Source organism: Bubalus bubalis, chromosome 21, assembly GCF_019923935.1.
Source record: "Bubalus bubalis isolate 160015118507 breed Murrah chromosome 21, NDDB_SH_1, whole genome shotgun sequence".
NCBI lineage: Eukaryota > Metazoa > Chordata > Mammalia > Artiodactyla > Bovidae > Bubalus > Bubalus bubalis.
Window position 1 is genome coordinate 7,797,351 of NC_059177.1, and position 26,035 is coordinate 7,823,385.

The 26,035-nt window shown below is 35.6% G+C and overlaps 1 protein-coding gene across 41 annotated transcripts in view; it reads right to left on the reverse strand.

The window, feature by feature from the left end:
- Nucleotides 1-26,035, reverse strand: part of CLASP2 (cytoplasmic linker associated protein 2) — a 179,355-nt gene that overhangs the window by 19,720 nt on the left and 133,600 nt on the right. For 21 of the 41 annotated variants that reach the window (XM_044934175.2, XM_044934162.2, XM_044934169.2 and 18 more), the window contains 8 exons: nt 23,674-23,737; nt 18,273-18,275; nt 13,241-13,404; nt 12,355-12,433; nt 12,177-12,227; nt 8,212-8,355; nt 3,842-3,985; nt 817-923 (listed from right to left, as the gene is read on the reverse strand). In XM_044934175.2, the coding sequence (XP_044790110.2) occupies nt 817-923; nt 3,842-3,985; nt 8,212-8,355; nt 12,177-12,227; nt 12,355-12,433; nt 13,241-13,404; nt 18,273-18,275; nt 23,674-23,737 (756 nt within the window). The remainder of the gene's footprint in view (nt 1-816; nt 924-3,841; nt 3,986-8,211; nt 8,356-12,176; nt 12,228-12,354; nt 12,434-13,240; nt 13,405-18,272; nt 18,276-23,673; nt 23,738-26,035) is intronic. The other 20 variants (XM_044934174.2, XM_044934177.2, XM_044934191.2 and 17 more) reach the window with 3 other exon arrangements.

Consider the following 26,035-nt stretch of genomic DNA (forward strand, 5'->3'; position numbering starts at 1 on the left):
GCATAGGCATGAAAAAAATAGGATGGTAAGTTTGCAATATGTTTTACAATATAATAAAACATCTTATATAACTGTAATGAATATGATGAAGAATATGCTATATGGCTAATAACAAAAATCAAGCTGATAAGAACAATAATGGCTACTAAGCCATTTTTTTAAAGACCAGGAGAAGGGATAAAAATGTTAATCCATTAATGAGTTAATTAATAACTTCTTCTGAAATATAGCTAACGTGGGATTTGCTCAAGTGTGTGAACATTTCACAAGTCTCATGAAGGATCAATCTCAAGATCATATTTTTTTCCTAAGAAGTATACATATTGCCATTTTATATTTAACCCTTCCCTATGTTTTTATTTTTACATTTTTTTGTCTATAAACTTAATTTTTTTTTCTATTTTTAACAGGTGGTTGGCCAATATTAGATCTAAAATTTTCATTATAACTTGAACTCATCGTTTATATCAACTATTATAACTGAAAGACACAACTGGAAATGAATGGATTTATACAGCTTATCTGAGAAACAGTAACTATGTTATTTAATGTTTAATTACTGCTTGCTTTTTTCCAAAAGCTGTGTCCATAAGTTTTCCTGTCACTTACAAAAAAAAGAATTCCATATCCTGTATATTATTATCATCTAAAGGGTTCATTTTGGAATAAACCTAACATTGTTTTAATTTGCTAAGTTTCTATGTGTCCAAGACATTTTAGTTAAGTAGTAATCAACTGGATTTATATTAATGTCAGTTTTTCTAAGAATGGGAATCTGCAAATACAAACCATGATGGTAAACAATCCTTTTATTACCTTGGAGATAAAGTATTCTGTGATGTATTGGTAGGAGAAGTAAGAGGACTGGACCAGTTGGCTGGTGACCGTGGTGTTGGTCTTGTCAAAGGACTTCCCATGGAACCCTGATGGACAAGAATCAAATAAACATTAACATATGACAGGCTCTTAGGGAAGCCATGACTGTAAGTCAACATGTTGAACACATGAAAGAGCCAGATTTATATTAAGAGGTCATTATTTTATGTATTTTAAAAAATTAAAAAAAGTTTTTTGTAAGAGCATTGGTGGTTAAAAAAAAAAAAAAGTTTTTTGTGTAGTGAGACACGTGGGATCTTAACTCCCCAACCAGGATCAAACCCATGCCCCTGCACTGGAAGCACAGAATCTAAACTGATGGACCACCAGGGAAGTTCCCAGGTCATTATTTTACTGTTCTCTTTTTTTTAAATTTATTATTAAAATTCATTTAGCTGCGCTGGGCCTTAATTGTGGCATGCAGACTCAAGTTCCTCCATGCATGTGGGATCCCAGGTTCCCTGACCAGGGATTGAATCCATGTTCCCTGCACTGCAAGGCAGATTATTAACCACTGGACCACCAAGGAAGTCCCGCTAGGTCATTATTTTAAAATATTCATGTACTTATCTCTAGTTTCTGTGGGGAAAAACTTTCTTCCCATTCAGCAATCTAGCTCTTTAAGTTTTTTGTTGTTGTTGTTATCCTCAGCTATTCCTTCTCCTAAATATTACCACAACAACCTTTTTTCCTCAATAATTAAACAAGATTCCAAATTAACAATCTTAAATTAGCTCCCTGCCCTAAGCCAATTCCTTCCTCTGATCATTCAGTTCAGTTCAGTCGCTCAGTCGTGTCCGACTCCCTGTTACCCCACGAATCACAGCATGCCAGGCCTCCCTGTCCATCACCAACTCCCGGAGTTCACTCAGACTCACGTCCATCGAGTCAGTGATGCCATCCAGCCATCTCATCCTCTGTTGTCCCCTTCTCCTCCTGCCCCCAATCCCTCCCTGCATCAAAGTCTTTTTCAACGAGTCAACACTTCGCATGAGGTGGCCCAAGTACTGGAGTTTCAGCTTCAGCATCAGTCCTTCCAATGAACACCCAGGACTGATCTCCTTTAGGATGGACTGGTTGGATCTCCTTGCAGTCCAAGGGACTCTCAAGAGTCTTCTCCAACACCACAGTTCAAAAGCATCAATTCTTCGGCACTCAGCTTTCTTCACAGTCCAACTCTCACATCCATACATGACCACAAGAAAAACCACAGCCTTAACTAGACAGACCTTTGTTGGCAAAGTAATATCTCTGCTTTTGAATATGCTATCTTTGTTGGTCATAACTTTTCTTCCAAGGAGTAAGCGTCTTTTAATTTCATGGCTGCAATCACCATCTGCAGTGATTTTGGAGCCCCCAAAAAGAAAGTCTGACACTGTTTCCACTGTTTCCCCATCTGTTTCCCATGAAGTGATGGGACCAGATGCCATGATCTTCGTTTTCTGAATGTTGAGCTTTAAGTCAACCTTTTCACTCTCCTCTTTCACTTTCATTCAAGAGGCTTTTGAGTTCCTCTTTACTTTCTGCCATAAGGGTGGGGTCATCTGCATATCTGAGATGATTGATATTTCTCCTGGCAATCTTGATTCCAGCTTGTGCTTCTTCCAGCCCAGAGTTTCTCATGATGTACTCTGCATAGAAGTTAAATAAGCAGGGTGACAATATACAGCCTTGACGTACTCCTTTTCCTATTTGGAACCAGTCTGTTGTTCCATGTCCAGTTCTAACTGTTGCTTCCTGACTTGCATATAGGTTTCTCAAGAGGCAGGTCAGGTGGTCTGGTATTCCCATCTCTTCCAGAATTGTCCACAGTTTATTGTGATCCACACAGTCAAAGGCTTTGGCATAGTCAATAAAGCAGAAATAGATGTTTTTCTGGAACTCTCTTGCTTTTTCAATGATCAGTGGATGTTGGCAATTTGATCTCTGGTTCCTCTGCCTTTTCTAAAACCAGCTTGAACAACTGGAAGTTCACCTCCAATCATTACAATCACTTAAATTTTGTTCCTCCTTCAGTTTGATTTACAAATGATTTTTACAAAGACATCAAAGAAGTAAAATCTGGTTATATTAGCAATTTGCCTATCTCTTAAGATAATAATAAAACAATATCTTCTCCTTTTATGTTTTTAATTTTTAGTTTTTGTCCCATGTAGCTTGTGGGATCTTAGTTTCCTGAGCAGAGAGTCAACCCACGGCCCTGGCAATGGAAGTGCAGAATCCCAGCCACTGCACCACCAGGGAATTCCCCCTTTCCATTTAAAAAAGTAATTGACTTTGGCCCCAAGAAATGGTTCTCACATTGTTTTCCCCTTACACTTTACCTTACTCCTGACATAAGTGCATCTGCTTTCTCCTTTATGCATTATCAAAGGTATTGTCCTCTTTGTCTTTTTAAAACCCAAGTTCAATTCTTTGGCATATTATGCAAATAGTTCAATCCCATTTAGATATAACACTAACACTTCATTTACTCAGATCTTACTTCTCCAAAACAAACTCTTGTATTATTCAAGCACCTATAGACTGACAAGCCTGTAATTATTAAATGTGAACACATCCTTTAAAGCACTACCCTCCTTGGGCCTGTTATTCCTGGAATAAGTCATCCTTTCTGGTCCTCCAATAAAGACTGGTTCATCTAAAGAGCATGTTCTAATTCTCATGGCTTGCACTGATCTAAGTTCTCATCTAAGTTCTGCTATATTTCACTTTCCTTGTTCATACCGTGGTAATCATTCACCACCCTAATGCACCCCAAATAATAATAGAACAATTATAGGCCTAAGGACTATTCTTTCCAGGACAATATTTATTTCTGCTCAGGAAATGCTGCCTAATGCAGATGCAAAAATTACATATTAGGATCAAAGTTTACTTCACGCAAAAAAGCAAGCAATTACTGTTGTTAACCATCCATCACATTAAACAATGACCAAAAAAAATAAAACAAGTGAAAAAAGACCTGGGTTCCATTGCCAGTGTTTCGAAGGTGATTATGAAGAAGTTTGGTAGCACCATCCTGAAAAGTTTTTGGTAAAGCTCCTAATAACATTGTAAACTCTGGGGTATTGAGTTCAAATAAGGAAATCAGGACTGACTGCGCTGCCTAGAAAACAAAGACATATAAGAAGCAGATGAATATATTTTGGTTACTCAAAGGAGATCATTTTCTTCATTCAACATTTCTGTTCAATAGTGCCAGACCACCTTTCCTAGGGAAAAAGATGTTCCTACATGGTTTCATATTTCTTTGCTGAAACAATAAAAAACATTTTTTTGACTTACCATTTGTTTTTTGAAAGTAAGACGGGATTATGAAAAGTATAACAAATATGGCCTACCAAGGGCAATGGTCTTGGCACCCTTGGTGAAAATCAATTGGCCACAGACATGGGTTTCCTTCTGGACTCTCAATTCTATCCCATTGCTCTTTATGTCTATCCTTAACCCAGTACCACACTGCCTTGATTACCATTACTTTATATTAGGTTTTGAAGTCAGCAAGTGTAAAGTCCTCATACTTTTTTTCTCCCCAAGGGTGTTCTGGCTATTATGGGGCCCCAGGAATTCCATTACAAATTGTGCAATCAGCTTCTCAATTTCTATAAAGCCAGCTAGGATATGGTAGGGATTACACTGAATCTATAGATCACTCTGGGGAATACTGACATCTTAATATATTAAGTCTTCTGATCCAAGAAGACCTGATCTTCTCATCTAAGGACATGGGATGATTTTCCATCCTAAATTTCTTTCAATATTGTTTTATAGTTTCTACTATAAACTCTGTGCTTCCTTTGTTAAATGTATCGCTTTTTAATCTTCTTAGTGCTATTTTAACTGGAATTGTTATCTTAATTTCATTTTTGGATTGTTCAAGTGTTTAGAATACAACCGATATTTGTATATTAATTTTGCACCCTGCAATCCTGCTGAATGGGTTTATTAGTTCTAATAATATTTTAGTGATTCTAAAGGATTTTCTATACATAAAATTATATCATTTGCGAATAGAAATAGTTTTTCTTTCCTTCTTTTTTGTCTCTTTCATTTTCTTTCTCATCTTTTTTTTTTGGTTTTGCTTTTTCCAGCTTAACTGTCCTGGCTAGAACCCTACTACAGTGTTGAAGAGAAATGGTGAGAACAGACATCTATCTCTTGTTCCTGATTTTACAGAGAAAGCATCCAATCTTTCACCATTAAGTAGCTATGGATATTTGGAGGTGCCCGGTATTGGGCTTAGAGAGTTCCCTTCCCTTGTTAGTTTGCTTGCTATTTAGTCTTGGTCATGAAAGATGTCAGATCTTGCCAGATGCCTTTTCTGATGAGATAATCATGTGGCTTTTGTCTTTTTAGTAGTCATATGGAGTACTATAATAGACTTTTAGATGTTAACTCAACCTTGCATTCCTGTGATAAATTCCACTTGGTCTTGGTATGTAAGTCTCTTTTTATGTTACAGAATTTGGTTTGCCAGTATTTTGTTGAGGATTAAAAGAGTCCATATTTGTAAGAGATACTGATCTGTAATTTTCTTTTTGTGTGTGATGTCTTGGTCTGGGTTTGTTACCAAGATAAAACTGCCCTCATAGAATGAGTTGGAAAGTGTTCCTACCTCTTATGGATTTTAAAGAAGAGTTTGAGAAGAACTGCTATTAATGTTTGGTAAAACTCATCAGTTAAACCATCTGAACCTGGCTTTTCTTTGTTGGTTTTCTGATTACTAAATTAATCTCTTAACTGTTCTATTGACTTTTCCAGTTAGTTTTGTTAGTTTGTGTCTATCTAGGGATTTGTCCTTTTCCTTCAAGTTTACTACTTCCTGGCATACAATACTGTAGCATTCCTTTATAATCATCTTTATTTCTGTAAGGCTAGTAATAAAATTCTCTTTTCGTTTCTAAACCTAGTAATTTCAGCCTTCTTCTTTTTTCTATCAAGCTACAAGTTTGTCAATTTTGTTGATCTTTTAAAAAAAACACAATTTTTGGTTTCACTAATTTTCTCTATCACTTTTCTACTCTGTATTTTATTAATTTATGCTTAATCTTTTTTGTTTGTTTGTTTGGCCTGATTTTTAAAATTGAAGTACTCTTTTTGCTATACAATATAAGTTACAGGTGTATACTATAGTGACTCATACATTATAACTCATTTATACTTATTATTTCCCTTATACAATATGTCATTGTGACTGGTTTTATATTTAAATGCTTGTACTTCATCATTCTCCACTCCCATATTATCCCTCTCCTGCTGGTAACCACTAGATTGTTCTCTGTATCTGTGAATAGGGTTCTTTCTTATTATACTCACTAGTTTGTTTAATTTTTTAGATTTCACACATAAGTGACATCATACAGTATTTGTCATTGTCTGATTTATTTCACTTAGCATAAAGTTCAACCATGTTGCTGCAAATGGCAAAACTGTGCTCATTTTTACAGCTTAGTAGTATTCCATGGTGTGTGTGTGTGTGTGTGTACCACCTCTTTATCCTTTCATCTGTGGATGGACACACGTTGCTACCATCCAGATCTTGGCAACTGTAAATAATGGTGCTATGAACATCATTGGTGTGTGTGTATCTTTTCAAATGAATGTTCTTGCCTTTTTTTTTTTTTTTTTTTTAAAGATATATACCCAGGAATGAAATTCCTGGGTAATATGGTAGTTCTATTTTTAGTTCTTTGAAACTAAGGACCTGTTTTCACAGTGACTGCACCAATTTACATTTCCAACACCAGTGAATGAGGGTTCCCTTTTCTCCACATCCTTGCTAACACTTGTTATCTGTGTTCTTTCTGATGACAGCCATTCTGACCGGTGTAAGGTAATATCTCTTTGTAGTTTTGATTTGTATTCCCTTGATGATTAGTGATTTTCAGCATCTTTTTATGTGCCTGTTGGCCATCTGCATTTTCTCTTTGTAAAATAGTCTATTCAGTTTTTCTATTTTTCAATTAAGCTGTTTTTCTTTTTTTTGATGTTGAGTTGTACGAGTTGTTTATATATGCTGGATACTAATCCCTTAACAGTCATTTGCAAATATTTTCTCCCATATTCAATAGGCTGTCTTTTGTTTTGTTTATGGTTTTCTTTGCTCTGCAAAAGCTGTTAAGTTTAATTAGGTCCCATTTGTTTTTCTTTTATTTCCTTTGCTTTGGGAGATGGAACAAAAAAACACTACTGCGATTTATGTCAGAGAGTGTTCTGCCTATGTTTTCCTCTAGGATACTAACAGTATTCAGTCTTACATTTAAGTCTTTAATCCATTTTGAGTCTATTTTTGTATACGGTGTTAGAGAATGTTCTAATTTCATTCTTTTACATGTAGCTGTCCAGTTTTCCCAGCACCAGTTATTGAAGAGATTATTTTTTTCCTCATTGTATATTCCTGGTTGCTTTATCATAGGTTAATTGGCCATTTGTGCATGGGTTTATTTCTGGGCTCTCAGAATTCTGTTCCATTGATCTGTGTGTCTGTTTCTGTGTCCATACCATATTGTTTTGATTACTCTGGTTCTGTCAGTAGAGCCAGATACAGGATGCAATAAACGAACGATTAGGGTTGAAGAGCAATCTCAGGAAGATGGTGAAGAGAACAGAGGGTCTAGAAAGGAACACCCCAGAAAAGAAAGAACCAGTGTTTTTGAGCATATGGAAAATCTCAGCCATGAGCATGTGGCAGAGATGTTGAACCTATTAACACTTAAAAAATATGTTGGGGGGAGAAACAGGACAATGAAAACCAAGGCAAATTATTAACACTAGGACAAATAAAGTTTCCATAAGGAGGGAGGCAGTAATTAACCACTTGGTGAAGGAATTAATACTTCCACAGTCAAAATTAACTCTTTTCTACTGATTACCAACAGCTGATTCATAAGTATTTTGAAGGTTATGGGGAAAGACATAGGCTAGGATACTGCAAAGTGAAATCTTCATTTACTAAGGCATACGGACAGATACACAATGACTGAATCTATCAACAGGTCAGTAAATAATGCCTAAAATTAATACATCAAGAAACAGTACAAACTCTTACTTGAAATACATAGGTAAATGCAAGGGAAAAACATTTTGAATGGCTGTAAGAGTAGAGGTTAGGAGACTGTGGCAAAGACAGCTGCTTTTGACTCTAACTTTGAAAATTATAGTCACATTAATTGGATAAAATTTAAAAGAGAGGATTTTTTTTTTTTTAAGGTCTTTATATCACCAGGTATGCTAACTGGTAACATCCTGAAAATATTAGCTTCCTTAACTGGCAATCTAAAATGACTGATTTGCTTTTCTAATTTATCTTCTGAATCTTAAACTAAAACATACCTTCCGAACATCAGAACTTTTGGGTTCTGTTGTCCAGGTGATGACCCGAGACACTGCCAGGCGAGTTTCACTGGAATTTACAAAATCTCCTGGATCCATCTGTTTGGCCAGAGTTTCTATGTATTTGAGGATAGCAACCTTCACCTATACAGGGATGCACAGAGAGAGGACAATCAGCTGGGCATCGTCAGGCAGTAAGAACACTTGAGAAATAGTTAGGTAATATTTTTTTTTTAACAAATACAAAATGAAAAAGCATCAACAGCAAAAGAAAAGTTATACATACAACCACCTACCTATCAGAGGTACAAGTATATGATAATGTGGCTTTTTTCCCACACATAGCAGAATTTATAAATTTTATTATCCATCTTTGAACAACTGCTGAAGACTCTCTTGATAAGATTAGACACTTCTCCTTTAGTCTGCCTTCAGAGCTTAGAGCACACTCTTGTCTAGATCTCCCCGAGAACCAGTCTTTATACATTGAAGGATAATTTGCCTCTTGGGGAAACGAACCAAAGGGTTTTGGAAATAAGGTGTTATACATCCAGTGGGTAATCAAGTGGATAACCAAAGTGGGCAATACAGGTTTTTGATAAATATACATTAAGACTCCAATGAGACCAGGTTCCGTAATAGGTCCATCAACTGCTAGAACCACCTCTCAAAATAAATGTGACAAAAAAGCTTTACAGAAGGACCACTGGGGAAGAGACAATACTTATGTGCATAAAAGAAGTATAATATATGAGTTTTAAAAGTCTTGCTATTCTCCTAGAAATTCCTGATATGTGGGTGGCATGGTAGGTAGGACTGTGGTAGGATGCAGGCTTCAAAATCAGCAAGAGGTGGGGCAAAGCACACATGCCCTCTCTCAGATGCAGCCTTCTTTATCCTTAGAGTAAGCCATTATTAAATAATCTCCCCTTTCTCAGTATGGTAGGGTAGAAAAAGAGAACTACTGTTTTTAAAGTCATGTCTAACATTCTAGATTTCTAAACGATGATTCTCTAAGACGTTATCAGTGCACTTTAGAAATGGCACCTGGGAGACTGCACAGTCCTTGGATACAGCAGACTCTAAACACATACTAAATGCTGATCTGTAGACTTAGAAAAAGGAAGGTTTAAATGTATGATTAAAATAGCAACTTTGAAAAAATATTGTCAAAGATTAAGGTAATCAGGTATTCTGTACTCCTTCATCCCCTATTATTGATCTTATTATTGATCATTTCTCTCACTCAATCCAAATAAGGTCTCTGGGAAGTACTATGTCAAATTAATATATAGAAGTAATAAGTTAAACTTCTGACTCTTGAACATTTTCCCCTCTCTGTTTCCAGTTTAAAGAAGATAGAAAGCATCAACTTATTGTCTTCATTTCATAATACATGATTTTAAGAAGTAACTATAACTTAAAGAAATTTTTTTTTTTTTTTAAGTTAACCCATCACCATCCTGAGTAAATCATACAGTGAAGAGGGAAAGAGATGTATGGTTAATTTTGAGTAGCAGGTCCAACTAAATTGTGGCAACACATACATTCTGTATTTTTAAGCCATGTCACCTTCTATTGGTGAGGCCAGCTGAAAGAAAGCTAAAGTAAATCAAAGAATAAACATCAATGCATTTTGTTTTTTGAATATATTTATTTGCACTATGTGAGATTTAATTAGTACCATGTCTTGGCAATTTATAGAGGCATATAAAATTTCTAAAGAGTTTCATAGAATAGGTGTGTTTACTATACAAATAAGCAAAACAACCATAATACATATATAATCATTTGAAAATTTATATTTTGGAAGTATATTTCAAAAGGTTATAAACATAGTCTGCATTTTTAATAACATAAACATGCATTCTTCTTCAGAGAGGAAAAAACAATATAGTTGCTAAGGTGTGTATAATTCTAAACATATTTCTGAAACTCAGAAAAAAAAAAGTCAAAAAGTTCCATTTATTTAAAAAATATTACTCAAATAAAATCACTCTGTATGCCATCTTTGTCTTTTTTATTGCTTCCTTTTTGACATTTGGCTACATGACAGTCTGTGAGAAATATAAAATTTTATCTGAAAGATCCAGCACTTTTTAAATAAAGAATTTTGATAAATCTCATACTGAAGTTATTTAGTTATTTGTGTTTTTCTATAATCTGTTAAGTCTTTAAGTCTTAATCCTGTCAACCATCTCAAAGTTACTTTTATTTTCAGCATAACGTACAGCTCCAATAAAATTCCTTTTTGCTATCCTAAGACATCAATTTGTGGGTATCTTTCCCCTACAGTGACTTCCCCCTGCAGCTTTATGTATATATGTGTGTATAATATATAAAAACCATACATACGTCCATATAATAGATTATGATATATACATATATATATTTACATAGACTGTTTCTCTAAAAGTCATATACACATACATATTCCCTCATAAATACGAAGTAATATGAGGTAAATATTCTTTACCTCAGTCAGTAAAGAATCTGCCTGCAATGCAGGAGACCCAGGTTTGATCGCTGGGTTGGGAAAATCCCCTGGAGAAGGAAATGGCAACCCACTCCAGTATTCTTGTCTGGGAAACCCCATGGTCAGAAGAGCCTGGCAGGCTATAGTTCATGGGGTTGCAGAGTTGGACGTGACTTAGGGACTAAACCATCGCAACATACATATGTGTATGTATATGTATGTATGACTTTCAGAGAAACAGTCTGTGATTCCAGTCTTCAGTATGACATTTCCTAATAGGGAAACTAGTTTTATACTTCCCATTGTCTTTCTCTTCAGGCCTTTAGCAACCCTTATTTTGAAAACTAATGATTCAGACCTCCATTTCTACTGGCCCATGTAACAACTCTATATGTTTTCAATACCATTTGAATACCTACCACCAGTACCTAAATCATAATTCTTTCCACAGTTTACAGTTCATCACGTATTATAAATATTAATGACAGAAAATTATAAGGAATACCTAGCACAATGGCTTGGACAAATAACAAGTTTAAACAATGTCTATCAATAATAGCAAGTAAATTATTCTCCTTCTGCAGGTCACTTTTAAAAATCAAAACAGATGGAACCTCTTTCACAAAGCAGCTCTGAGAAAATAACATATGTTGAGTACATGTCAACCCTGGTAAGAAACATAATTGTGACTTTAAGGCAAAATCATATTCAGAAACTAAAAAGGGAAATCAATCCAAGGCAATAATGCTTATAGAAACATTTCGTGCAGAACAGAGCAGAAAGTATAAGGCTTGTAAATGTACATATGCTTGTTATTTCCCTGACGTTAATCTCATTTAAGAAAACTCAATAAAACCATTTTTAGTAAAGAATTCAGGGTTACATATTTTCTTCTATGTTAAATAATTATTTGTAACAAAAAATTGGTATCTACCTAGTTTCCACATAAATTATTAGAAAATGTGTGCTAATAACAATTGAGAAAGCTAATCCCAAATCTAAAGCTTATGCACACATCAGAAATATCACATTGTAAGAAGAAAAAAAAAGCTACTGTTTCAATTAAGAAGAACTGGAGAACAGCTCTGAGATTAAACGTAAAAATTTTTGTTAATTGAAATACATAGGCAAAACTTATATTCTGCCCAAAATACCTATTCAAACTCCTAAACTTTGAAGAAAAAAAAAAAAGGACTGGGAAATCACAAACATAAAATGAGAAAAGACTTTATAGAGAGAGTTTACACAACAGCTTAGGGTTAGACAGCCATACTTGTGTTGCTTTCTAACTATGAGTCCCCAGTAAGCTTCTCCGGAAGATAATCTGGCACCGAATAACATTTGAAATCAAATCCGTGCATGCTTTAGAGGCTTATAATGGTTAGTAGTTGAATATATAGATGCATACAAACATTATCAGAAACACTGCAGAGTTTGTAAAGAGAGTTAAGAAAAGAAATAATGCAGATTAAAACAAAACCAATAAAACCTTGGAGCTCCAAAAAGAGTGAAGCTGGTCCCGAAGTGCTGGCTTGACTGTCTGAAAGTTTATAAAAACAAAATCCACTGATTGAACAGCTTCTCATGTGACAGAAATACAAACATTAACTTTATGAATAAAATACTTCAATTCCTTACAATGTCTTCAAAAGACCTCAAATTTTTACCTTCAAGCTTGGTGTTTGGGTCTGATCAACTGTAAATCTCATTAGAATATTGAACTGAAGATCATTTGGAAAAGATTCTCTGAAATACGGAAAGAACAAAGCAAAAAAAATAAAAATAAAATAAAAATTAAGTCAGCAAGTAGGCTTTTAGCAAACTTAACAGATTGTTTTTAATACCAAAACATAATGTCATTTAGAAAGCATGCATGAAGCATATCTGTATGTGGTATAGTCTATGTGGTAAAGAATACAATAAAAGCTACTCCCAGAAGAACCAGAACATTTGAATTTATACCCTGCAAGTATAAATTTAACCCCGTAAGCAACACTAGAGCAAATAATGATCTCTTGCCTCAGTTATAGATTTAATCAGAAAATGTGTTCAGGGAAAAGTTCAACAGTATCAGAGATGTTTCCATACCTAATATCTGAATTCTAGACTCACCTCAACTTAATAAATGGATATTTGAAATAAGTCACTTCAACAATCTACACAAGAAAGTAGAAATGTATCATTGGTTCAAAATCTTCTGAAAAAAGAATGCATAATAAAACATTCTTTTTAAATTTAGCAAATATTTTATCTTTATATTAGATTGAATAAAATCTTTTACTTTGCAGTTACATCTTAATTACAATAAATTACTATCTTGAATTACTCAACCGATGTTAATGAAAATTTTTATAGATTAAATGTAATGTTTGAACTAAGAACCTATGTTGTATCAAATTATACCATGTAAATGGACATCATTAACAATTTTCAAATGGAGCTCATGAAATTTTGATGGTTTGAAAGGACTCAGAAATCTGAACTTTCAACACAAAAACTAAATTTTCTTAATTACTACTCAGTAAACTTGAAATATATGAAGAAAAATCTTACCTTGTAACATCAAGGGCTTTCTGAACTTTTGCTTGAACAGACCCAAGCAAATCAGCACCCATTTTTTTAAGTAGTTGCGTCAGCAGTACAAACAACCAATCTTGAAGATCGTCTTTGTGGACTTGTATGAAGTCCACTAGAGTCTCCAAAAACATGCTGAATACCTACAGTGGGTAAATGGGGGAAGGAGAAGAAAAAGGAGGAAATATTGACCTCTATGATCAATTCAAAACTGAAAGAGAAAGGAATACAGGAATCAGAGGCACAGCGATTGGCAGCCAAGCGGAAAAACAATCTCTCTCGCTTTTCATTGGACTCTGTGATACAAGAGTACATTTGAACTGTTATCCAACTTCTGCTGAAGTTCGACAATTAGCTATTCCATGCAGCATCACTTGGTAAAGAAACTTTGGCCATAATGGCTGGCACACCTAAGGCTGTCAATGATGCCATAGCTTAAACTGAAATTCATTTTATCTGAATTTAGGGCAAGAAACTACCCATAGTCTCACCAGTCCCCAGCTCTCTGAAGTGTCAAGTGAGTTAATCAGAGGAAGACTATGCTGACAGCTACCTTAATATATAAGATGATTTTTAACATAATGGGCTAATTGGAGACTTCTTAGTTTTCACAATGTTAGTGGTCACAAAATTCTTTGGTATAAGATGTATTATTTATTAAAACTGCCCCAAAAGTAATTTTAAATGATCTGTGTGCTCAGTTGCTCAGTCATGTCTGACTCTGCAACCCTATGGACTGTAGCCCTCCAGGCTCCTCTGTCCATGGGATGCTCTAGGCAAGGATACTGGAGTGCATTGCCATTTCCTCCTCCAGGGGATCATCCCAACTCAGGAACAGAATCCATGTCTCTTACGACTCCTGCATCAGGCAGGCGGGTTCTTTACCACTAGTGCCACCTGGGAAGCCTTAAATGACCTGGGATACCTGTGCCTAAAATAAATAAAATCAGGACACAAATCTACATCTACATTTTAATGATTTCTACAAAGAACCAGATGGCATGCTATTAGTCTCCATTTCTACCAAGGGGTTTTATACTTGTTTCCAATATTAATCTACTAGTTTTAAACTTCTTATAAGATTCAAGAAAAATTAAAGGGGAGGGAAGCTAAAATTCCTAAGTGATTCATCTCATTAAAAATACCTACAACAAGTGACATACAATAAGGTTATATCTCATCAATAAATTCAGTATCATACTGGACAATTTATTTCTACATAAAGAGGGAAAAGTTCTTAAGATAATGTCAGCCATGTTGTGTTATGAGACAATTTATAATCCCAATGGATTATAAAATCTATGGTTTAAAAAAGTTAAGTCCAAAGTAAGTACGCTAATTTAAAATTAGGAGTTTTACTCTCAATATATATTTTATTTCTTGACTTTCCTTTATGTAGTTATACACGAATTCCTGTTTTTCTCTCATGTTAGAAATGAAGGACATTTTATCTATCAGAATTGTAACTAAGCTTTTTAACATCTGAATTTGAGTTAGAAAAAGATGTGCTTGTGTGTATGCGCTCAGTCATGTCTGATTCTTTGCAACCTCATGGAATGAATATAGCCCGCCAGGCCTGTATGTCTATGGAATTTTCCAGGTAAGAATACTGGAGTGGGTTGCCATTTCCTACTCAAGTGGATCTTTCTGATCCAGGGATCGAACCTGCATCTCTTGTATCTTCTGGACTGGCGGGCCGATTCTTTACCACTGTGCCACCTGGGAAGCCTTAGAAAAAATACACTTTGCTCAAGACACTATTTGTAAAAGCAGAAAGTATGACTACTTAAAATTTCTGTTACCTCTGATCTCAAGGTGGTAAGTACCTGTGCCTCAACACTGTTCTTAATCACAATGTGGATTCATTAACTCCAGTACTACCCTACCAGAACCACTTGGACCACAGCTTCACTGAATTGTCTCTGGGCCTGAGGAACGTCAATAGACCTACTCATAACAAATACATGTATCTAACCTAGTACTCACTCTGACTAGCAAATCTGTCCAGTGACGTCCTGGTGTTAGTCAGTACCTGCCTAGAAAGTCAAAACATTAAATATTCAGGAATTTTGTGAGGTAGTTGGTGGCTTGAAATCAGCCATTTGGGACTATTTACACCTCGGGAATTATAACAAACATGACAAATCAGGGCTTCCTGCTACTCCCCTAAGCCTGGTGTACCAGCACAACACTCTCTCATTCTCTGGTTCACTTTTCACTCTTACTGTTTCAACTGCTGCCTATTTTCCTTAAGATTCCAACTTTAAGCTTTCACTATACCAAAATCCATTTAGAAAATCAAAGGCATTAGAATGCCTAAGTCAACTCTCTCATTTTATCTGATTCTCAGAAAATTGAGAACTAGAAAATTAAGGGACTTACTTGCTCAAGGTTTCCACAGCTCATCAATGGCTAAATCACTTGGCTTTTAGTATTATTGGACTTCTTCATCTACTTGACTGCCATTCATGATAAAATTCTCCACTGACTTTCCCCTCACTTTGATTTCTTGTACAGCTATCCTTATAATAACTCTTTCTCCAAGGGAGAGCAAATTTTATTTCGAAGACTAGTCTTTCTACCTGTATTCTTGCTCTCGAAAGTATGGTCTCCTCTATCTTTCCTCTTCTATTCTCAACCTGAATTATTTGTTTACCGATGCAGCAGACACTGTCTCAAGAATTTCGCCTTCAATTTCCATCCTAATGCACCCATCAATTACCTTCCAATCAAGAAATGTCAAAGCTTTTTCAGGAGCTTAGTAGGCCTGGCCATTCCATAGTTTGACACTGTTTTTCCTCTTCTTATCTCCCTTTTTTCATTGTTACCAGGCATTTTCCTTTTGTATCCTGAATGTGGGGAGATCTCTTAGATCTTCATCCTGATTCTCTTTTCATCGAAATTATGACTTCCTTGACAGAGCCTCTCTGATCTAGCCTTCTAGGCCCCATAATAATCTCTATAATAGCTCTCACTTTAGGCCTTACTCAAATCTGTTGATCAGAACATCACTGTAGGCACCAGGCCTTTCTGACCTCAAGTCTGGATTTCTGTAACAGGCCAGAAAGCAGATATTCTAGGCTTTGCAGGCCATATGATGTGGGTCACACTCTTCAACTCTGTCATCATAGCATAGCCACAGACACTGTGCAGACAAGTGAACACAGTTCTGTTTCAATAAAGCTTTATTTACAAAACAGCAGACCAACTCAGACTTCTTTCTGTCAGATGGTGACATCGCTCTTTTGACAGAAACAAAATTCTTTAATGTCCCTTCACTGTCTATAGAATAATGTCTCAAATGCTTAGACGAGGCTCTAACTCTTCAGACTGATGTTGGATGATTTGGCAACATAAAGTCTTCATCCCTAAACACGTATCACACACACTCCTGATTTCCTACCACACTCTCTAATCCCTCTGTTTACACAAAGTACGTGACTCCCTACAAAGCTTACCACTCAAGTCCCAGCCAAAGAGCCTCTTGAATATCTTTAGAAAATAGCCACTGTCCATCCCTGTTTGAAACTGGTACTTGGGCTACCTTTACAGTGTTCTTTAAATTTTTCTGTATTTATGTTATCTTCCTATCTGGAATATATAGCATTTGAGAACAATGGCTCTATTTTAGTCTTTTGTCACCAGTTAGAACCAAATCTAAAGTTACCAGAGCTTGAGAATGCAATTAAAAAGTTGTCTGATGAAATTGTAGGGAAAGTTGCCTTAAAAGTAAGAATTTTCTTTTAGTTGAGTAAAATTTACCTTGGTAACTAACCCCTTTTCTCAATGCAAGGGAAGATATGGATGATCTTCCTTTCACTACAGCCAAGGTTTTCTTTACTATGAACTTTCTGACATCTCCAACTTCTCTGGACTCAGGGTAGTCATTTGTAGGAGGCCCTTTCTTCTCATCCTGATATAATCCAAAGTTTATGTTCCTGTCAAGATCTGAACTGCCATTTTCTTCAGGAAGACATGTCTGAGTCTCCTAAGTAGAAATTTCTTTTGATTAGATAAAATGTGAGTATAGCTGAATAAAACTGTAAATGTGTACTAATAGTACTCTACATATAGAATTATACTATTATTTTTCAAAATGCTTATGCATATATATATATACACACATATATATATCTCCATCCAAAAATATACATTGGAAGTTTGCATAAAATTTCATGTGACTTTGTTCACTGACAGTGAACAAAGAGCTCACTGTCAGATAGATGTTGATATTCTCCCATTTCCTTATCTATGATTAAAGGAGAAAGAGAAAAGTGGATATACTAATAAAACATTGGGCTAGACATCTGATTTCAGAAGAGAAAGCTGAGATCACTGCTCCTTAAACTGCTGTTTCCTCTTATGGGACACCATTTACAGAACAGTACAAAGTGCATATGAGGAGGTTAGAACTCAATTTAAAAAAATTGACTGTGAAACTTGGGAATTTTTTTTTTTAATAACCTTCAACAGACTCAATGTATAATCCTACATATTAGGATTGGGAAAAGAACTGTAATATTTGTGTTATTACAATTGAGGCAGCCTTGCTTATATCAGTTTGTGTGTCAGTCGCTCAGTCGTGTCCACTCTGTGTGACCCCATGGACTGTAGCCCTCCAGGCTCCCCTGACCATGGGACTCTCCAGGCAAGAATACAGGAGTGGGTTGCCATTCCCTTCTCCAGGGGATCTTCCCGATCCAGGAATCCAATCTGGGTCTCCTGCATTGCAGGCAGGTTCTTCACCACTGAGCCCCAGGGAAGCCCCCATGCCTTAGGTGTGCCAGTCATCAAATATAGAACAGAAGAACATAATCAAATTAGATTAATTAGTAGATTAAAAAGCACATCTCCAAACAGAATGACAGTTTGCGTAACTGCAGATAGCATTTCGTGGATTGCAAAGGTTCCAACACTGCATGAACTCTTTGGGAAAGAAAATAGAGAAAAAGGGTTAATTTCACAGTCATGCAGTAAAGTTAGGTTTCCAACAAATATTGAACCAACTTACTCTCTATTGAGAGTTCCAACACAGGGGACAGCATGCAAAAGGAAAAAAAGAAAAAAAAGAAAAACACACAAATTAGTCGCCATCAATGCCAAGTTCCTGTATGGAAGAAAAACACTTAGAAAATAAAAATGACAAATGTTTTCCAAAGTTTTATGACAAACTCAAAATGGTTTTTAACACAAGAGTTAAATGAATGGTATGTGAGAAGAATATGTGCTTTTCCTGTATTTCTCTCTCATTTTCTTGCCAAGAAAATTTACAAACAAAAAAAAGAGGAAAACTCCCTTATTTTCAGACCCTACTATCCTTGAGGTTCAACTTCTGGAAAGAATCTAAGACTAACAGACACCTGCCAACATTTCTGAACAGTGCCAACATTTGCTTCCAAAGCATAGTATCTAAGAATTTTTCGTTTATTTTTCCCCCCTCTTGAGAAGCAATGTATTCACAAGTTAAATTATTTCTGTGAAGGCCTGTAACAATTACTATTGTATGGAGGTAAAAAGATACTACAACTTTTAATTTTCCCCAGGTAAGATACATATTTGGTCTCTTGATTCTAAGACCTGTAGGCAGGCAGGACTACACAGACCATAATATGTCAAATCAAAGCATGTTCTTCAGTAAAGGTGGCTCTCCTCAAGTAGTTCCTTCTGAGTCTACTGTCAGAATCACAAGGGATAAACTTTCTGACACATCTTATATTTGGAGGAAAAAGTGTGTCTAGAGCAATCAAAATAAAAATCTGCCTTGAATTCCTTAATTTTTCAAACTTATTTAAAAAAAAATATGTAGCACTTATTGTGTTGTAAGGACTTTACATACATTAACTCATTTAATCATCACTGCAATCTTATTAACGCTATTTTACAGATTAAGAAACCAATGCACACACTACTAAAAAGTGATGGAGGGAGGATTTGAACCAAAGCAATCCAGCTCCACTACTCATATTTGTTATCACTGTGTGGTACTGTCTCTCAGGAAAATATTAAGAAGCTTTAAACTACACATTTGCAGCTTTATAATCTAAATTACTTTCACACAGATACCACAACTGAATCAGTAGTATCTGAAAGTTAAAAAAGTTTATCAAGTTATGGACATCAAATAATTTCAGCTTGTACACTGTAAATGCCAACCACATCACTCATGTCACAGAAAAAAAAAATCCAGCATCTATTTCAACTGTACTCAAAAAGAGCTCTTTTCCAGCCCTTCCTTTCTGGGATGTCTTTACTGTATAGTGGAGTTCACCTGATATTTCAGTTGGACTCAGATACTTACTAACACAAATAAGAGAAACGTTCTAGGGGTTGGAGGTGATCCTAGACGAAAGGAGATGGGGCTGCTGCTCACACCCTGGTTCTCTAAGTCTCCTATTTCTGTTGGGGACAGCAGGTGGTCTACTGCTACATTTCAGAGCTCTTAAAAGAGACTGAAATGTTGACTTCAACTTAAAAGGACACGGGAAAGTCCACCCAACCAACCTCATGACAGGAAGTGTCTCCGAAACCCTATGGACCATTCTGGGGGCAAGGCTTCAGATGGTTTCTGCCCTGTGAGCTCTCAGGATGGTTGAGGTTACACATAAGTGATTCCAATTCATGGTGGGAGCATATTTGAGGAAAGAAAGAGGAGTGACTTTGATGATCGGTTTCAAGGCTATGAGGAAAAGTGCAGGGCACATCTGGGGAAACGAACATAGTTTTCAGGCTGCGTTAAGAGTGAAAAGGGAATAACAAGCAAAAATGACAGGCTTTGTTTGAATATTTCTTGAGGGTAATGAGTAGTCACTGAAGAGTTTTAAGTCAAGAGAGAAGATTTACCTTTTAGAAAGATTATTCAAGGATGCAGAGTGCAAGAGAATTTAGGGACAGAAGGTGGGGAGGAGGTGCAGCAGGCTAAAGGCAATTGTGCCAGGAATGAGTAGTGAGAATGGAAATATTTAGAAGGTTGAATCAATTAGGACTGAGTAAATCTCTAGACTGATGCCCAATGAGGGGATGGTGGCTTCATCTAACGAGATAACATGACTCAAGAGGAAAAGTAGTTTTAAGGTTTAAGATGAGCCAAAGGCATGTAACTAGGTAAGTGAAGGAGAAAAATATGGGCTTGGAGTACCATTTGAGAGTCATCAGGATAAAGTGGGCGACAAGCTTCAAATAAGGTACATAGTGAAAAAGGAGGGCCTAGGGCAATGCTCTAAGCTACAGCAACATTAGTAAAACAAGCAGAGACAGGTGTCTGAAAAAGGAGGCTGTCTGCTGTGAGGAAGACCGGATCAGACACAACAGAACACCACCCTCTCCTCCTCTCCCACACCACATCCCCTAGTGTCAGAAAAGATAAACTGAATACACTTACAGCAAAGCTGAAAAATAAAAAGGGATGTCAAAGAGCAAGCTGAAATTTATGAAAACTTCCTGGAAGACCAAGCAGATGAGAATATATTAGCAAAAAAAGAGAGTACATGTTTATGTGGTTGCCAACAGCTTCAAGGTAAGACCTCCTGCCATTTCCACAGGAGAAAAGGTAGAAAGAATGGGCTTATGTGCAATTAACTTTGCTGGTTTGGAGGCAAGAAATGGAGTTTCTGTTGGATGGCATCTATTTTCTTGGTAAGCTAAGAGGCCAGGACAAATGCTCAGGGCATGAGATGAGAGGTCAACAGGGCTGGAGTTAAATTTAAGGAGAGACTATTTGACACAGTCTCTATGCAGGACAGAACAGAAAAGCAAGAGGTACAGGAAAGGCAGGACTGAGCTTTTAGACCAAAATCACAGATCAGAAATGGACAGCATATATAGCAATAAAGGTTGATTTAACCCACCAGGGACCGGTACACTGTTTCTGGTACCAGTCAACAGTCTTGACCTTCAAGCAGTGGCATGACCATGAGTAGAGGTTCTTGAACATGTTTTTATTTTGGTGTCAATGTGTCAATCATTAGAGTTGATTGTATACAACAGGGGTTGGGAAACCATAGTCTGCAAGCTAAGAATGGTTTTACATTTTAAAATAGCTTTTTTTTTTTTAATCAAAAGAAAAGGCTATTTAGTGACACATGATAATTTGATGAAAATTAATATTTCAATGTTCGTAAGTAAAGTTTTATGGACACCTAGCCGTGGTCACTTGTTTAGATACTGTCAAAAGATGCCTTTGTGCTATAATGGCAGAGCTGTAACAGAGATCATTATGGTCCACAAAGCTGAAAATATATACTGTCTGGCCCTTTATAGGGAGGGGGAAAGGAAAAACCAACTCTTGATAGACAGCAGTTGGGAAGCTAAAGCTAAAATTTTACTTGGAAGGAAAAGAAAGCATCAAGAACAGCTACTTAATTCAAATGACTGGAATATTAGTACTTTATAAAATTAAAAAGGAGGGATATCTACTACTTGAACAATATAAAGATATGCAAAAACTCAAATCAAACCCTGATATTTTTAAATCCCCACTGTATGGTGATATAGCCAGTTTATTCTTAATTAATTACATTACTGGCAGTCTCTGAAGGACAATCACCAAATAAAAGCTGAGCAAAACGAGTTAACAAAAATCTTCCCTTTATATCTGTATTCAGTGAAATAACCAAAAAAAACAAAACAAAACAAAACAAAACAAAGCCAGATGGATCAATAAGAATTGTATGCTGTTATAAAACCCCACAGGAAAAAAACCAGAAAGTCTCCTTCCTGACACCTCTAGGGAGGATCGTGGCTGGTTCTCCATATTTACTAAGGGAGGCCAAACACCTGTTCTTCACCAACATCAAACTTGGCTTTCCTATTTGATCTTCAAGAGACTTTAATTTTAAAATTTACTTCATTTAAAAAAGTTTTTCTTCAAGAGACTGTTTAAAAAAAGTCTCTTTATCACTGTTAAATCCTAGGATCCAACTAAACTGCATTACTGTCCTAATAAAAAATGAAAAACTATGACTTCAAGAAATAATAACAGCCTCCCTCTCATACCTTCCACTGCAGATGAATTATATTACTTATTGAAGATGTTTTAAAACTCTATTTTTAAAAGTTGTATAGATGATTAACAAAATATTATTTAATAAAACAAGTCCACACAGATGATAACTGTCTTGTCCTTTGACTCATACTGCTAACAACAAAAAAAATCAACAGTTAATTTGTTTAGGATTTATAGAAATTCTTCCATTATAACAATTCCTACAGTAATTAGTGGTAGTAATATTAGTATAAAATGGAGTTATCTACATGCTCAGTTTAAAAATTATAAACTTAGTGTGCTTTTTGTCTTTAATGGGATCTTGAACTCGAAATGAATTCCAAAAATAGAATGCACTTTGAACATCTTTTACCTCTATTTTTGAACATCTTTTACCTTTTAAATGAAGGTATTTATTTATCTGAAATAAATATGCCTTCAGATAAAAGGATAATCTTTGGAAATTATTGCTTTAAAGTTAAGGCAGTTTATAATCCTTAGCCAGATTTTAGTCTATGTAAAGAGTGGGATTTTAGTATCTTTAAGTAGTGTCACAAGTAATGAAAATACTGAAAATAGAAAAAAATGAGGAGGAATGAAATGTGCAACAATAAAGTGAAGAAAATTAAAAAAATGAAGCAAAATTCATAAATATTTTTCTTATGATTTCCCTTCCACATCTCCCTCTCACTTAGGTTAGAAATTCTCATGTAGACAGCTGGTGTCCTAAAGGAAGATATTGAATAAAATTTCACCACTGCCAAACACACTGCTGAAAATAGAACAAATGAGTACATTTTACGACAAAACTTTACATTTTAAAACAAAAATTTCACAGTACACATGCAGAGTATACATAAGTACTTACATATACTTTAATCAGCATTAAAAGCTGAATGAAGTTCTGAAGATTTTTATGAACTCTTTCAACATATGAAATGTTTCTCTTTTTATTACTCACAAACTATAGGTGAAACCATATTTTATGCTTTTTGTTTTTTAATGGCAGATCTTGTCTACAAAATTGCTCTTTTAAGAATATATTTGTTAATAAAGAAGAAAACTGAATAAAAAGTTAGAAACTTTTTCAACTTATCCTGATTATTTCCTTTATAAATAGTAAAATGTTTTTAGTAATACAAATACTCACCCTAACTAATTGTAGAAGAGTTGTGCATGTGACTATATACTCTTCAGTTTATAGCCTTAGATAATCTCTCTTTTAGAGAAGCTTAAATAGTTATTAGAGAGCAACTTCTAAATTACGTATGATATCAAATACTCAATTTCAATTATGTTGAAAAGATCATTGCCATTTTAGGGCAATAAATAAATAAAAATGGCTTATAGTTTTTTTGTTATTATTTACTTCTTTTTTGGGGCAATATAATAATGACACCTTATAGGAGTAATCTTAAATACTAAAACATACCTTGCCATGAGGATCAGCAAACATTCTTGTGAAAATTTCACATAATCTTTTCAGTTCAACTCGACTGTCAAAATAATAAAGTGGCTAATTAATACACTGCTGCAGGAAGAAGTCATTTAAAAGTGACTTACATATATATTTGGGCTTCTTTTTTTTTTTAAGCCCCCCACCCCCCAACAAAAAAAATCAGCTCTCAAAATTGAGCAATTTGTAGGATTTACTAGTCAGGGCTAAGTACAATTTATCAAATGCAACAATAATTCTGTAGTATACATACAATATTTTAAAGGTTGAAAGTTATATGAAAATACAACTGTACTTTATTAATGTAGCACAGCAGAGTAAACTATACAGATGACACTCCCAGAACATGAATCTTACCCTTTTAAATGCTTTTATGTTTTCTTAAAGTTTGCCACCTGAGGGCTAAAATCTTTCTAAACTACGACTACTTCTTTGCCATTTAAAAGAATACATTGAACCTAACACTAATCTAACCTTGGTGGGGTTGGAAACAACATTATCATGATTTATTGTAGTGATTCATGAACTATAATATGTAATATTCATGAACTGTAATAATATGTAATTAAAATATATTAGGAAGTACATAGACAAACACTTACTGTAAATTATATAGTTCTAACACCTCCTAAAATCACCCTAATTTCAGGTATTAAGGCAGGAAGTAGCCCTCTATTTTCCACCATACTGAAACTTACGAATTTTCTGAAACTAGGTTCTTAAAGGGATAGACTGTAGAGATTTAAAACACTACACAGAGAGGGGGAAAGCAAGCAAGAGCCAGTAGGACAGGAAACCAAATCAAACCCAACTAAAAATCAATATAAACTTAAAAAAAATTTTTATTTTATTTATTTATTTACTGGTGACATCTCATGACACGTGGGATATGAGTTCCTTAACCAGGATCAAACCTGTGCCCCCTGCAGAGGAAGCATGGAATCTTAACCACTGGACCACCAGAGAAGTCCCTAAACTTCTGTTCTTAGAGAAATTCACTCCAAATCCATTTCATATTATATCAAGATTCAAATATCACATGAACACCAGGAATATACCTTCATTTTCAACAGAACATAAATATTCTTTCATCTCACTGAAAAACTTATCAGGAATGAATTTTAATAAATGAGTCAACTATTATACATAGACCATCCCCATGGAAAAGAAATGCAAAAAAGCAAAATGGCTGTCTGGGGAGGCCTTACAAATAGCTGTGAAAAGAAGAGAAGCGAAAAGCAAAGGAGAAAAGGAAAGATATAAACATCTGAATGCAGAGTTCCAAAGAATAGCAAGAAGAGATAAGAAAGCCTTCTTCAGCGATCAATGCAAAGAAATAGAGGAAAACAACAGAATGGGAAAGACTAGGGATCTCTTCAAGAAAATCAGAGACACCAAAGGAACATTTCATGCAAAGATGGGCTCAATAAAGGACAGAAATGGTATGGACCTAACAGAAGCAGAAGATATTAAGAAGAGATGGCAAGAATACACAGAAGAACTGTACAAAAAAGATCTTCACGACCCAGATAATCAAGATGGTGTGATCACTGACCTAGAGCCAGACATCCTGGAATGTGAAGTCAAGTGGGCCTTAGAAAGCATCACTACGAACAAAGCTAGTGGAGGTGATGGAATTCCAGTGGAGCTATTCCAAATCCTGAAAGACGATGCTGTGAAAGTGCTGCACTTAATATGCCAGTAAATTTGGAAAACTCAGCAGTGGCCACAGGACTGGAAAAGGTCAGTTTTCATTCCAATCCCAAAGAAAGGCAATGCCAAAGAATGCTCAAACTACCGCACAATTGCACTCATCTCACATGCTAGTAAAGTAATGCTCAAAATTCTCCAAGCCAGGCTTCAGCAATATATGAATCGTGAACTTCCTGATGTTCAAGCTGGTTTTAGAAAAGGCAGAGGAACCAGAGATCAAATTGCCAACATCCGCTGGATCATGGAAAAAGCAGAGAGTTCCAGAAAAACATCTATTTCTGCTTTATTGACTATGCCAAAGCCTTTGACTGTGTGGATCACAATAAACTGTGGAAAATTCTGAAAGAGATGGGAATACCAGACCACCTGATCTGCCTCTTGAGAAATTTGTATGCAGGTCAGGAAGCAACAGTTAGAACTAGACATGGAACAACAGACTGGTTCCAAATAGGAAAAGGAGTACGTCAAGGCTGTATATTGTCACCCTGCTTATTTAACTTCTATGCAGAGTACATCATGAGAAACGCTGGACTGGAAGAAACACAAGCTGGAATCAAGATTGCCGGGAGAAATATCAATAATCTCAGATATGCAGATGACACCACCCTTATGGCAGAAAGTGAAG